Raw genomic sequence first — 15,200 nt, 5'->3', positions numbered from 1 at the left:
CTTCTAGGAAATGGTTTTTTCATAAGATGGAAAGTGGAATACAGAGGTCAAGGTAACTTATATACACAGCTTGTTAGATATGATCGGGTCTTGGAGGCCAGAAATAAGAGGGAAGAGTGGGGGGGGGGGGACTAAGACATGAATTGACCCCTTGAGACAGTAAAAATTATGGAAAACGTGCTAATCTTAATATTGCATGAGGTTGTAGACTGCCAGAATTTTTGCTTAACATTGCTTAAAAGGTCGTACGCAGGAAACTTAAGTTGACACTGGATAATGTGTGAGGCCACGAATATGGTTTATAGCAGATCCGTAACGGTCAGATGTAGCTGAGGTGAATATTGAAACTTATGTACAGTGGAGTTGACAAATTTATTTAGGTGTTGTAATAGTCTTAAAATGGAAAGTGAATATAGCAAAGGTATATAATAGTGCCTGGGATGGGTAGGGATGTTGAGGTTCTCTTTGGGGGGTGGGGGGGGAGACTTGTTACTACCAACATTGCTCTCCCGTCCTGGTTGGAAAACTAGTGTAAAATGGATACATTTAACACGACCAGGACGTTGATAGGTGTAGTCAAGAGCGTGGTTGAAGCAACGTCCGCAGTGTCCCTGGGCAGGTGACAGTGCCCTTGCTGCCTGGGGGCACCTCGTGCTGCCAGACTGGCTGCCAGCCGCCACACCACGCCCACCTTCACCTCCTCAACTTGCACTTTTTCCCTCCTCCATCACCCTGTACTAGGGAATATGACAGGAAACTTGGCTGATTTGATTCCCTCCGAACTATTGTGTACAGTAGGGTGGCAACAGTGCTGATCTATACAATTTTGTTAAGACACTCGATTCTTCCTTCGTCTCCACCCTCTCCCCACTCCACCCGCATCCCTCAGAATCCTCCCAGTATATCCGCCCCCTCCACCCACTCTTCGATCTTGGCCACTACTTGCCACCTCATCATTCACCAGCGCGGGCGGTCACTTTCACTACTGCTCACCATCTTTGATCTTTGCCCTTTGTCCTCCACCTATTGCCAGCACAGTATAAAAGTTTAAATTGAAGCATACACCCAAGACAATGTTAATACTCCTGTTAAAATTATGCAGATAAATTATGGTACAGTATTTTCAGTGATTGGTAATTAACACTGGCGTTCCCAGCAAGGCATGGTAAATGTTTTTTTAAAGTCCAAGTTGATGGACTGAACACATTGACTCCATGCTGAGGGACTGATTACTTCAAACTCCTCTCCTTACACCTTTCTGATGTGTATTGGACTGGTGTATTGGACTGATGAAGCCACTGTGTGGCGAAACGTTTCCTCAAATATATCGATGTTGCAAGGCATGGTAGGAAAGAAACCTTTACCTTTGATACACCTTTGAAGACTTTCGAGAGTTTTAACTACTCTCTGATCTCGGCCATGGGCCAGGCTCGTCCGGTGCTTGCCTTATCAACCAGGCTGTTGCTGCTGGGGACCCGCTGCCCCACATCCATCACAACCTGGTTGTTCTGGCACTTGAAGATACTTGTCCAGTTTCCTCTTGAAGGCCTCTACACTTGTTCCAGCCGTGTTTCTGACATCTGGTAAGAGGTTGAATAGTCTGGGACCCCGGATGTTGATAATGGAGGTCCCCTTCCCTTATTTCCAACTACCTTTACCGCAGAACACACGAATCCTGGTTGAATGGATATTCACACCTTCACCACTCCGGTAACTGCTTTTCCCTGAATCCTTGCAGTGGTATCACAATTACCTCCCTATTGATTTAGCGCACACTTGCCTACTGCGTGGTTTTAAGGTTTAGACCCCCTTTATTTTCCTCCACCCTCCCACAGTAGACTCACTGCACATCTCTCATAGGCGTTGACCCCCCCCCCAAACCCTCCTCCAGGTATATAGCATTGTGCTCAGAATTTATCAGGTACTGGGAATACCTCCAAAGCAGCATGTCTAATGGACTATGCTGGAGCAAAGGTACAGTGTAAGTGTTAGCCTGGTAGATCTGCTTGCTGCCGTCAGCACAACGTGACTGACCAGGCCGGGCTAGGCTGATTAAAAGAAGCCTAGACATAGTCACGGCTGTAATCAGTGTGAATTGGCTTTTGGTTTTCACCCTCCAGTCCCCTCCCGACTGACCAGCAAGTATCCTGCAGTATATTCTTATAAAAATACAATAGTAATTAAATGCATATAGAACATACTGTCTAACATGTCATTTATTTTGTAAAGGTTTGCTTAACCTTGTGTTGTTTTCCCCCCCGAGTTTGTTAGGGTCACTTTTTTTGTGCAGGGGAATATATAAATGGCATCTGAGTGAAGCTGCTGTACAATGTGCTGCCCCGGATAATAGGCTACACCTGTCTGTGTATAGAGGCTAAGAACTTGTCCATATTTTATGGACATAAAATGTAACCCAAGACCAGTGCTGGTAACCTTTGATGTACTTAAAAGTTTAGTCTTTCTACTCTCGTAGCCCGGCCTAGCTCCTAACCTAGTGGAAAGCAGTTGAAGCGGAAGATGTCCCCTCCCCCCCTACCCTCTGGAGGCAGCCAGAGGAAGGGTGGTATAATAGTGAACTGTCAAGCAAAGTCAGCTTCTCTGTATCCTAGTGTTGAAACATGCTGCTGTTCACTTAAATAAAAATAACTGGCTTCTGCTCCCGGGAAATGTTTGCTTCTCTTGACTACTTCCCAAGTTTGCTCATCAAGCATGATTAAGGCTGTGACAGAGTAACATTATTGAAAGTTTTTAAAAATGATTCCCCTCAAGGAAGGTTCCTTGATGTTGGTGAGGGGCTCTTGATTTAGGGAATTGGATCTGTGCTCCAGTTCCCCAAATTAAGCCTGAATGCCTTCCACATCCCCCCCCCCCAGGCGCTGTATAATCCTCCGGGTTTAGCGCTTCCCCCTTGATTGTAATAATAATAACAATAATTAAAAATGATTACCTGGACATTTCTAATGCTGAGCTTTCAGCATAAGTTTACTTACATAGGTACACAAGTACAATCATAGTATAAATTACCCAGGATAACCCAAGAAAGTCAGTGCCTTGCTTCCATTGGGTCCTTTGTTTCCATTGATGCTGGCGAGTGGCTCTTGATCCTAGGAATTGGGGTTGCCCTCTTTCCTTGGATCAGACCTGATGCCTCCCATTCCACAGGCATGGCATGACCCCTCCCTTCCCTGTGGGTTTACCTACCTGGAGGGTATTCCAGGAATCAACGCCCCCATGGCCTCGTCCATAACCAGGCCTCCAGATGGATCAGGGCCTGATCAACCAGGCTGTTACTGCTGACTGCACGTAGTTCATAAGAACTACATCCCTACTGATTCGGCACCAATGTATTTCTGTCCAGCTCCCTCTTGAAGGCAGCCAGAGGTCTATTGGTAATCCCCCTTTTGTCTGGTGGGAGGTTATTGAAATCTTGGGCCCCAAACACTTTTCTTAGTGTACCAATGGCACTCCTACTTTTCATTGGGGGTATTTTGCACTGCCTGCCCAGGGTTTAGTGCTTCCTTCTGAATTGGATAGAGATATGATTTTAGCTTGCAAATATTACCTTTGTTGTGCCTTGTTGCGCCTTGTTGCTAGTGAGGGGCTAGCGGAAGGGATTTATCCCCCCCCCCAACCTTGGCTGCAGTCCATTTATCTTATTTATTGATGGAGAAGTGTTATACAGCATCTACAGTGCATGCAATTGAGACCTACATTGATGCATTCCCCCTTCTCTCCTGAAAGGGATTCTACACCACCTAGGTGTTGTGTAACTCCTACAGGGTTCGTGGTTACCTATGACTAAAATGGGTAATAGGTCCCTAAAAAGAATGCTGAGGTAGTATTACTATTAAGGCTTCAGCATTTCAGAAAATGCTGAGTCATAACTCGGGGTAATATTGCTACTCCTGAAGGTTGGTATTATAGTAGATCATAATATTGCTACTGTTGAAGGTTGGTATTATAGATCGTAATATTGCTACTGTTGAAGGTTGGTATTATAGAAGATCATAATATTGTAATTCCTGGCATTTTCCTGTTCAACCCTCCCTTCAAGGGAAGTTTGATTTCAATTTGCTGGAAGTTCTGGCCCAAGTGTTGTCCAGTTGGTGACCCGGTGAAGGGAGGTTCTTCGATACTGTTAACGGACCTTTGAGCTAAGGAATTGGATTTGTCCTCCCCTGCCTTGGATAAAATCTGATTTCCTCCAATTCCCAGGCACTGTGTCCTGAGTTGAGTTCCGTAAGACATTGTATTCCGTATCCAGAGTGAAAGGTATAAATTAGACTTCAGAATTTTAGTGCATTATTTTAAAACTGTTGACTTGTGCTTTAATTCATAATTGTAAGTTGTCTGTTTTGTCAGTCTTAGTGTATGCACTATTGCATTTTTCAGTAACCAGTTCCAAAGTAACCAGAATGATTTTCTTGCAGGCAATGGAACAATAGATTTCCCAGAGTTCTTGACGATGATGGCGCGCAAGATGAAGGACACTGACTCTGAAGAAGAAATCAGAGAAGCATTCAGGGTGTTCGATAAGGATGGTAACGGCTTTATTTCGGCGGCTGAGCTTAGGTTAGGAAATCTCATTGATACTTTAAAGATACTGATCACAATCTTTGGTAGTGATATTGCTATTTAATACAAAAAAGAAATGTAGGCAAGAAACACTAATTCAATTTAACAGTAAATAACTTTTTCCCTGACTAGGCATGTGATGACTAATCTTGGGGAAAAACTGACTGATGAAGAAGTAGACGAGATGATCAGGGAAGCTGATATTGATGGTGACGGTCAAGTTAACTACGAAGGTGAGTACCTGCAGATGATTTTGCACCAATGGTCAGCTGTCCTGTAATTGTCAAACCATCTTCATTTTCAACACGAGTAACAAATTGACTAGTTGCACAATTAGTCAATTAGTGATATAGCCACACTAGATACAAGACTTGAATCTAGTGTTTACACTTCAAATCGTATACTATTTTAATAGTGATAGGGAAGTTGCAAGTTAAATGTGTATGGGGTTATAGCAATACAGTTATGAAGGTAAGGGGTGCTGATCCTTAAATTGGCAGGTATGCTAATGTGGGAATGTGTTTTAATAAAGCTTGACATGTACAGGACAAAATTAGATTTTATGTAGGGTGTCCTGTTTCACAAATGGAAGACGTTAACGGCTACAACTTTAAACCATTATTTTTCAAACGATGGTTTAATGATGTTGAGCAGGTTAAGTGCATTCTTAGGCAGTTTCCTGGATGTATTACTAAAGATTTGCAACCCACGGCTTGAGCATGTTTAAGCCCATTTATGTAGTTGGCAAAATAGCCTGCATCCCTTATTTCTTTTCATTAAAATCATATTTTTGTGCTAACCTGCATCCTTGCAATGTTTTAAATTAGTATTAGTGATACCCTAATGCCAACCTCATCTTAAACTTAGTGTATACTGTTTGCCTCAAATTGTTTTAATGTGACCTACATAACTTGCATTTAGACCATTCAGACATTTGTGGCAAAATGCAAGTGCAGTATGTTTAGGGTGACAGATCATGGATATCAGAGCTGTAAATCTTATTAAATAGTGAAAAATGATGCTTGTTGAATATTAAATTTAAATTTGACTGCTCAGATGTCACTAGCAGCATATTTTGAGAATTCAGTTAAATATAACATGATGCTCAGTTAAATTAACCTGTTGCATGACTCCCACCCAGAGTAGCCTTTGGCTTTTTCTTTTGCAGAGTTTGTGAGAATGATGACCTCAAAGTAACACCTCATCGCCCTGTACTCCCTTCGCCCGTGGCTCACCTTTCTAACCTTAGTTTTTTGTTTACCCGTTAGTCACCATATTGGTTATGTTTGCTAATTGGGAGTCTTGTGTAATTTACTGTCCCTGGTTCCTTCATTTTTCTTGGTAATTCATTATCCTGTGGTGCTTGGGTTTCTATGCATTCTTCAATACACCTATTCCCTCTACTTTGAGTGTTCTTTTAATCTGTGTTTATCTACCTTACTAGTTCTGTGAGTGATCTAAGAAGTCTTCGTTCCTTAAGCCTTTCGCTCTTGTGTAGATTAAGGTTGGATGCCAGTGTTACTCGTGTAAATCCATTTTAAGCACAGCACCCTTGAATGAGCTGCGAACAATAAATTTTGAAGATAGGAGAGAGTGGGTCTAAGTGATGTGCACAGAAAAAAAAAAACTGCCACAGTGCATGATAGGTCGAGCAGATCTTTGACCTTGTTCGGTTAAAACTAGGAATTTGACGTTTTCTTTGGTAATGGCTTTATTGCCAAGTTCTTCGTATCATTTGATAAATTGGAAGAGATCGGTGAAAGATTTAGGTTGGTTTCAAACCAACCTAAATAAGGCTAGAGTAGCACAAGTATTTTTGGAGATTTTCTTGTACAAGGGTTGGGCCCCCTTCTATTACCCCCCATCCTTCATCCCCTTGTCTGTTTTATGGATTTCTACCAAGTCTGCTTAAATTATTGAAGGCCTAAGTTGTGACCATTATTATACTTTGAGGGATAAGGTTAAGCTTTGTGTTTTGGATTCAAAACGGTGGAAAGTATTGGACAGGAGAGGCCTGGTGATAAGCTTGAGTAGAGGATAGTTTGGTTTTGTAGGTTAATGCCTTTGTTTACTGGGACCTGGTTTTAAATTGAAATTTTGTTGAATTCTGTAAAATTGCCCAAATTTAAAAATTCTCTGCACTTTATAGGGTAGTTGTAATAGTTGAATGGGCAGTTTCTCAGTCTATACACAGCATACTGGTGAAGTGGCTAGGAATTTGCTTAAAATAGGACTTAAAACTTATGGCATAAATTCTGCTCAGACGACCAATTTTGTGCATGCTTAATTCCATAGTTTAAAATTTTGAAGTTAGTTATTCTCGAAGATTCTCTATCATTTCAGAAGAAAAGTATTTAAATAGTCAGTTGGCACTTAATTTCAGGGGTGGTGAGGGGCGAGTACTGGGTACCTCCCACTTCCCTGGGTACTAGTGTACCTTGTCAGCTTCTGCTTGCCAGATTCCAGAACTTTTCAACACTAAGCCCAGTAGTTTTAATAAAAATTTAACTCCAGCCATCTCCCACCAAGGCAGGGTGACCCAAAAGAGAGAAGTTTGATTTTGCCTTCAGAAATTTGAAGGGGTTACTAGCCCTTTAGCTTCAGGTATTTTAGCTGCCTCTTAAGACTCGCATGGCTTATGGTGGAAGGATTCTGTTAACCCTTTCATTGTCGGTCCCATATTATGGCTTTGAAGCCAGTGTTGGTAGTGTAATGCTAAAACAATCTTTCAGGAGAAACCTAGTAGGCCTACATGTGAGAAAATGGGTCAGTGGTCAATGTGCGCAGTACAAAAAAAAATCCTCCACAGTGCATAATAAGAAACTGTCGGTTTTTGGTTGAAAATGACAGTTGTATTTTTGTACAGTATTTCTGGTTGTATTCTAGTTTTCTTGGTCTCGTTTGATACAATGGGAGATACATTACAGAAATAGATGATTTTGAATGATTTACAGACTAAAATTAGCTAGAAAGTGAACTCAAAGTAGCAGAAATGTTAAAAAATTATTTCAAGAGTAAACAAAATGCATCACACATCAGCTGATGGAACTGTGCATTCACAAATGCACTGATATTTATACAATTATGCAGTAGTCTGAATAACAGTAAATCTTCTAATTTTTTTTTTTTTTAATATAAATTCAAAATAACAAACACATAATATGAGGGGCCTGGAGACGTGACTAACGAACGGAGAAAATGTTATTTTAGTGCCAGGCTACACTGGAAACCTACTGTGTATAGCCTGTCTGTCTGCAGCAAAACAAGTTGCTGTATGTTTTGGCATGAAATTAAGAAAAATATATCATAGCTCAGTGTACTGTATTAACCCTTAAACGGTCCAAATGTATATATGCATTTTTTCAACATCTGAAAGTGTAAAAAAAAAAAGTAGGTCTTTTTTCTTGTTTTTGCATTTGAAAATGTGTAAAAAAAAAACTTATTTACATTTTTTTTATTTGAAAATATGTAAAACAAAGTAGATCTACTTTTGTAGCACTACGAATTTGAACGTCTATCTCTTTGGACTGTTTAATGGTTAAAACAGTACTAGAGCTAACTTTCCTTAGTGTGGCAGGAAGACCTGGTCACATGTGAGACTTCAAAGTTTTTCCCACATGCATAGTGAAGACTATGCTGTTAAAAAAAAAAAAGAAAAAAAAATCCATGGAGATGCTTGGGCCCAAAAACTGAGCAAGACCAATAAATTTCATTGGTCCAGTCTTTTATTCACTAATATATCGAGAGTCTAGTTAGAAAAGCAAAAGTCAGGCAGCAAACTGCATTCAATAACAAGGCAACAGTATGTAGTGATATGTGCCTGAAACTGGTATACCTGTTTGTAATGTTAAATTCTGGAGATTTGAAAAGAGTAAAATCTAAAAGATTGCAACCAGCTTGTTGGAATAGGATAATAGTTTTTCTCTGGGTAACATAAGCTGTATGTAGCAAAATAAAACTGCTTATTTAGTTGCACAATATCTTTCAGCCATGCCATTATCAGTTGCAAGATAGCTTGGAGGATTCCATGAACCATTATTAGTCTGGTTGTATACACAAATAACCCGCACATAGAAGAGGAGCTTACAATGATGTTTCAGTCCGACTTGGACCATTTACAAAGTCACGACCGAAACATCGTCGTAAGCTCCTCTCTGCTATGTGCAGGTTATTTGTGTATCGTTCCAGTTACGGTATTGTGCCTTTTTTGGTTTAGTCTGGTTGTATCTTTCAAAATCAAGGCTCTTAAAATTTAGCAGTAATGGGATTTTTAGATTCGACTTTACAATAAGTTAAAATGGTGGTTACATACTTTATGCAAGTGTAGCTACTCTAAATTATCTTGTACATTGGTTGTCATTGGTCTCTGATAGAGCTTGGATTTTTTTCAACGTTTGTCAGGCGTGTAAATCTGGTATCAGACCTGCAAGTTTGGTTGACAATTTAGTATAGATTACTGCTGATTGTTGCATACTTTGCTTTTAGTGGTTACTGTCTTAATTTTTGACACTTCCATGTCTTGTATATTTTAATGACTTGGGAATTATATAAATTAACAGAATATAAGTTACCAATTTGTGCAAAAATGAAATATGCATTTTTTCCCCCCAAGTGAAGACTTGTCAAAGAATTTATTGGTATTACTGATCTCTCCCTCACGGATCAGATTTGCTTTGAGAATGGTATAAAATATCGACAAGTTGAAGATTGACATGTGGAACAGCCGGGCATCTTTATTGAAATGTTTCATGTACAAGTAGGCTTTTTCAGTCAGTGAAGAGGGAGCAGTAGTAATGAAATAATGTAATCAGACTTTGAGAAAGTATTTGAGGTGGTCAGTCCCTCAGCCTGGAGAAGAGTTCAGCTCTGTGGTCTGGAGCAATATCGTTCTAGGCAGAGGGACTAACCACCACAAATACTTTCTCCAAGAATGGACTGATTGCATTATCCTTGTCATTACTACTGTTCCCTTCGTATTTGAAGAAATCTGTGTAGGCAAAATGTCTTGCCAATAGATAGCCAACTGTTCCACATACCTTAATCTTTAAGATTTGCCCTTATTCCCAAGCCCATAATTCTTGGAATTGTACTAATTCTTGTTCATTTTTTCTTGCCTACAGAGTTCGTCACAATGATGACCTCAAAGTGAAGTGAATGCGCCCACTAAATATTGTAAACAAATTTGAAACGAACAGTTTTTTCTGCTTTCCAGTTTTATCTTGTTAAGAGAACTGCTAAAACCCATTATGATATAAACGAGTCACCGTACTATCTCTGCTAAAATCTTGTATTGCCTTTAAACTATCTGGCTCTTAAAGCGCTACAATCTCCATCTACCACGACAACCACCACCTCTGCCGCTGCCAACACCGCCGCCACCACTACATCTACTTCAAGAACCGTCAATACCAACACAACCACCCTATACTGCCGACACTTTCCATCACCAGTCGGCAGTAGCGATGATGCCATGCCTTCATCAGCAAGTGTGGGCGTGGGAGGATGTGGAGGCACTGATGGGTGTGGCCGGAGGGCAGTGCCCCCACAAGGAGTAAAGGACTCGTCGCCCACAGAGGTAGCGCAGTTAATCATGGGTTGGTTGTTCTAGGGACGCGCTTTGGGTGGCTGGCCTTCTAGAAAACATTAATATTTAATCATTATGTATACATATTACTTAGTAGAAAGTGGCTGTGGGGGGGAGAGTTTCTTCGTCTGTCATACATCATCCCAGCACTCGTTTATTCCTATGCTGGAGAAATTAGTGTTGCTGGGACACCCGAGGATGAAAACAACCTGTGTACTTGACGGTGCCCATTGTGAATAAAAATTATTTGATACTGAATTGACACAATTGGGAAGATCAGAAATGTATGGATATTTTTAATGATCCAATAATCAGTGACGAAGGTTTTTCTTCTCCCCCCCTCCCTTCCCTGCCCTACCCCCTCAAGTGTAAGAAGTAATATATCGTGCATCTCCCAACACCTCGAAGGACTGCCACCCATACTCGTCTCTCAAGACTATAAGATCTTTCTCTCATTTTATTAGTGTTCTAAGTGATAACGGAAAGCTAGGTTGATCGTTTAAGACTGTCATAACAAATTATCAATTTTTAAGTTACTAGTTTTATTTTTTTCTTCTGCAAGAAGCATTGTGAAGGAGGAATTGGTCCCATCTGACCTTGCCTGACCTGAGGTTGGTGTTGGCCATGTTGAGGGCCCCCCTTTTTTTATTCCTCTTTCTTTTTATATTATTGAGTGTTTGCAAATAGCGACAATTTTGTATTGTTTGTCTGGAAGTCAATTATTCAGGTAAATAAGAACGGAGAGGGTGTGCTGTATTTTTGTTGATGAATGAGATGGATACATTTAAGTATCAATACTTCTTGTTAGCCGTGTCTTTGTCAATTTTCTTAAAAGGAATAGCAAATGTATACATATTGCAAAAAAACAAAAATGAACGATGGAAAATTTACTCTTGTACTACATAATACTAATGTAAGGCACATCACATATGTTTTATTTATTTTGTATTTTCCTTGTCCACCTCCACATTATTTCACAATTTTAAGATGCCACTGTGCAGATGCTGCAGTGCTGCCAGTGAGCTTGACCACTTATCATAATTACCATATACCTTGCTCATTAATGCTTATATTATTGTGTAGGAAAATATGGTACACTTTGAAAAGTTTCTCATTCTACAACATGTCACTTTATTTTTTCCCCTGTAATTTCTTGCCAAATGTGGCATTGTTGGATTACTTTAATTTTTATGCTTATCTGGGTCTCAACAGTTGACGGTAGGTTTGTAGTCACACTACTCAATTTTTGTTCGTGTTGCCCAGGGTGGTAACCATAGCAGTGCCCACTCCTTAATGCCTCCAGCCTCACTTAATTTTGAATGGGCAGGGACAGATGTTGATTTTTGGGTGATGGGTTAAGCCAGGTGCCCACCCTGCTGGCTTTGATTCATTTGGGGGAACCTTATATAGGTGGTGCGTAGCGGTAGTTCTGTTGTGTATCTACCAACATTCTGACATGCGACTAAACTCCGCTTCGCGATGAACATTCCTTTAACGCTGCTATGTTTGTGAGGGTGTATGGCGCCGTGACGTGTATGGAGCGTGCGCCATGCAGCCCGTCTTGTTTAAAGTGTGGTACATAAGGTGAGCAGGCGAGCGACAGGGAGAGTTGAGACCTTGACTACTTTATAGTCTTTGGAATGGGGAGGGAGGTTGGGCCAGGGGTGGTAGTAACTGCTGCTGCCTTGGCAGACTATTGCCATACCTACTGATCTCCAGCACCTGCTGCCACCAAGGGTTTAAACTGCTCTCCCCGCCGCTGCCGCACCCAAAGCCCTCAGTTGGTGAGACCCGGTGCTGCAGGAGCGTTTCCCTGCCATCATCACCGCTACCCAGCAGCGCCACTAGCTCGATCACTGCATTAGCAGCAGTATTTGAGTGTTGTCCGGGGGATGATATGACTGGTGGAACAGCTGTGCCGACCGGCAGACCCGCACCTCCCCACCCACCCACCACCACCACCACCTGCACCAGTATGAACGTTTTATCAAATATAACTCAAGTTGGGCCTGCCGATACTTTTTATTCAATTTCATTTTTAATTTCTGCCCCCCACTGCTGCTGCCGTGTGCGTCGTGCCACCGCCGCAGCTGCAGCAATCCCTTGGCTGCCACAGCTGTAGACGACAGGCTTAGTTGCTCTAACATTGCTGCTGCATGTTGTCTAGTGTCCTTGTGTAGGTTTGGGCAGGGTGGTGGCTACAGCTGATCTGCCCTCACGAACCAGGTGGGGGCGGGTGACTACAGCTGCCCCCTTTTTGCCTACACTAACCAAGTGTGAGGTGGTGGCTATAGATGCCAGGTTGCCCTCACTCGAAGGATGTGGGTGGGTGGTTGCAAATGTCATCCTCTGCGCTAGCCTGCTGGCACCATGTGTAGGGTGTTTGCCTGGCCCCGGCGTGTCCCACGGGGCCCTCCTGTCATGCCCCCGCCTCTTCCTGTCCCGCAGCCTCTCCCTGCTTGGGCCCTCAGCGTGGTACATGTCCCTGGTGGCCCCCAGGGGGTGGCGGGTGGCAGTGGGCGGGTTGTACTAGTATTGTTGGTAGTGGTGGCGTGCGGGCGGGCGGGGCCAAGCCGGGGAGTATCTACGGCCGCTTCATCCCAACCACCAGGACGCCATTAGTAATTTGAGGACCTGATGTCATGTTGTATTGAATAAAAAAGATCAAGAAAGATGTGAAGGGTTTAAATAACCTTTAAAATATTTTGTACTAGTATCACTTAGATTTAATGCGCAAAATTTTAATCTTTAACTAGTAAAATGACAATACTCCCTAGATGTCATGAGGTAACGTGACATCAATGAATTAACTCCCATTCAGCCGGTGTTCCCCTAAGGGAGGTTCTTTGATGCTGTTGAAGGGCTCTTGATCTAGGAATTGGATCTGCTCAGGTTCCCTGAATGCCTTCCATCCCCCCCCACCACCACATGCGCTGTGTAGTTAAACGGGTTTAGCGCTCTCCCATGTTAACAGTCGGTGCTTTGATTGTGGAAGGATCTTGATCCAGGGAACAGAGGTAACCTATAAACTATATTCATGCTTCTGCCCCTCACCCCCAGGGGTTATGTAGCGCCTGGGGGGTAGGGATTAATTAGGTTATACCCACAGGTACCCCAGTAAGGTTCCTAGATATTGGCCCCACAAGGGAGGTTCCTTGACGCTAGTGAGGGGCTCTTGATCTAGGTGATATGTGCCCTAGTTCCCTGAATGCCTTCCATCCCCTCCCACCACAGGCGTTGTATAAACCTACGGGTTTAGCGCTTTCCCCTTGATTATAATAATGTTCCAGGTAATGTCTGTTTTACCTATAATAGGTTTAGCGCTTTCTCATAATTATAATCCCCTATAATCTACTTTGCCCATAACATTTCGACGTGTTTCCTGTTCACCTAGCAGCAAATAGGTACCTGGGTGTTAGTGGGCTGGTGTGGGTGGCATCTTGGGTGTTAGTGGACTGGTGTGGGTGGCATCCTGGGTGTTAGTGGACTGGTGTGGGTGGCATCCTGGGTGTTAGTGGACTGGTATGGGTGGCATCCTGGGTGTTAGTGGACTGGTGTGGGTGGCATCCTGGGTGTTAGTGGACTGGTGTGGGTGGCATCCTGGGTGTTAGTGGACTGGTGTGGGTGGCATCCTGGGGGAAAAGATTGAGGATCACAATAGAAATAAGTCCTTGATGACGAACTGACTTTCTTGGCTTGTCCTGGATGGCTAACCCTCCGGGGTCAAAAATCCGAACGAAATCTTTTTAATTATCGCATTTAGTTTTCGTAAGGTCTAGTCCAGGATACCTCTCAAGGAAGGTTCCTTGATGCTGGTGAGGGGCTCTTGATCTAGGGAACTGGATCTGTGCTCCAGTTCCCCAAATTAAGTCTGAATACCTTCCATCCACCCCCACAGGCACTATAATCCTACGGGTTTAGCGCTTCCCCCTTGATTATAATAATAGTCCAGGATATTCGAGGATAATTAAGTTATACCTTGAATTAAGGAAACGCGATAATTAAGGAAGAGGTAGATTATAGTGGTGAAATTAACATGATAGAAAATAAGGGAACTGACGTGTATATTCAGTGAATGTGACCTGATTAGGTAGGGGCATTAGCTTAAGCCGGTAGGAGACTTGGACCTGCCTCGCATGGGCCAGTGTTTGTATACACATTAAAAGAACACAGGATAACCCAAAGTCACTTATTTCCATTCTGGTCCTTAAACACATCTGTAGAAATTTATTTAGGCCTACCAAAATATTCCAATAAACGTTGATGGTCCTCGAGCACGAAGAACCCTCATTAAACCCACTTAAATAACATGAACGTTTTACCTAGTTATGCAACGCTGTATGGCCCTTGTGGTTTAGCGCTTCTTTATTTACATAGTTACACAAAGGAAATAACGTAGAAATTAACAGTTTTAGGACCTAAATAGGAATAGGTGTATCATAAAGAAATTTTTTCAAATTCGAATGTGGTCAGGCTAGCCAGGTCAGTCACCCGTCAGAGGTCACGGGGGTAGGACGTGTCGCACGAGGTGGCCAAAAAAAAGCCATAAAATCGCTTGGATTCAGGAGCTAGAGCTCACCCCTGGGGATGGGGACTACACACACGTTCCTGACAGCACAACTGGCCAATATTTCTGGTGGAAGTTGAACGTTGACGGGTTAACAAGACTGAGAAACACTGGAAGTTGGTCACCCACAAGATAGACAACTTGTATTACTCCGCCATTACAAGTTAGTCGACATTGTCATTTTAGTTAGTAATTAAACCTTGAATTTTGTTGCAGGAGCCGCTGGTGTGCCAGAGTTACTATCTTTTATGGTTGTACATTAATAACATGGTATTGAATCCTCTTAACTGCTTACAATACCATTAATAAATGTACTCTATATGATCCAACTCCATGACTATAAATGAATGAATATAACAGTATTTAATCCTCTTAATTGCTTACAACACCATTAGTAAGTGTACTCTATATGATCCAACTCCATGACTATAAATGAATGAATATAACAGTATTTAATCCTCTTAATTGCTTACA

At 42.1% G+C, this 15,200-nt stretch overlaps 1 protein-coding gene across 2 annotated transcripts in view; it reads left to right on the top strand.

Moving 5' to 3' along the window:
• LOC128701756 (calmodulin) overlaps positions 1-11,085 on the top strand; it is a 59,619-nt gene extending 48,534 nt beyond the window's left edge. Inside the window, exons 3-6 of one of the 2 annotated variants that reach the window (XR_011394728.1) lie at positions 4,431-4,572; positions 4,708-4,808; positions 5,744-5,838; positions 9,696-11,085. Coding sequence is in view for 1 of the 2 variants with exons in the window: in XM_053795673.2 (XP_053651648.2) it covers positions 4,431-4,572; positions 4,708-4,808; positions 9,696-9,724 (272 nt within the window). In the remaining variant the exon portion in view is untranslated. The remainder of the gene's footprint in view (positions 1-4,430; positions 4,573-4,707; positions 4,809-5,743; positions 5,839-9,695) is intronic. The other variant, XM_053795673.2, reaches the window with a different exon arrangement.
• Positions 11,086-15,200: the final 4,115 nt, after the last annotated feature.

This window comes from Cherax quadricarinatus, chromosome 96 (assembly GCF_038502225.1).
Source record: "Cherax quadricarinatus isolate ZL_2023a chromosome 96, ASM3850222v1, whole genome shotgun sequence".
Classification (NCBI taxonomy): Eukaryota; Metazoa; Arthropoda; class Malacostraca; order Decapoda; family Parastacidae; genus Cherax; species Cherax quadricarinatus.
The sequence above is the reverse complement of the archived record's forward strand: the minus strand, read 5'-3'. Positions and strand labels throughout refer to the sequence as shown.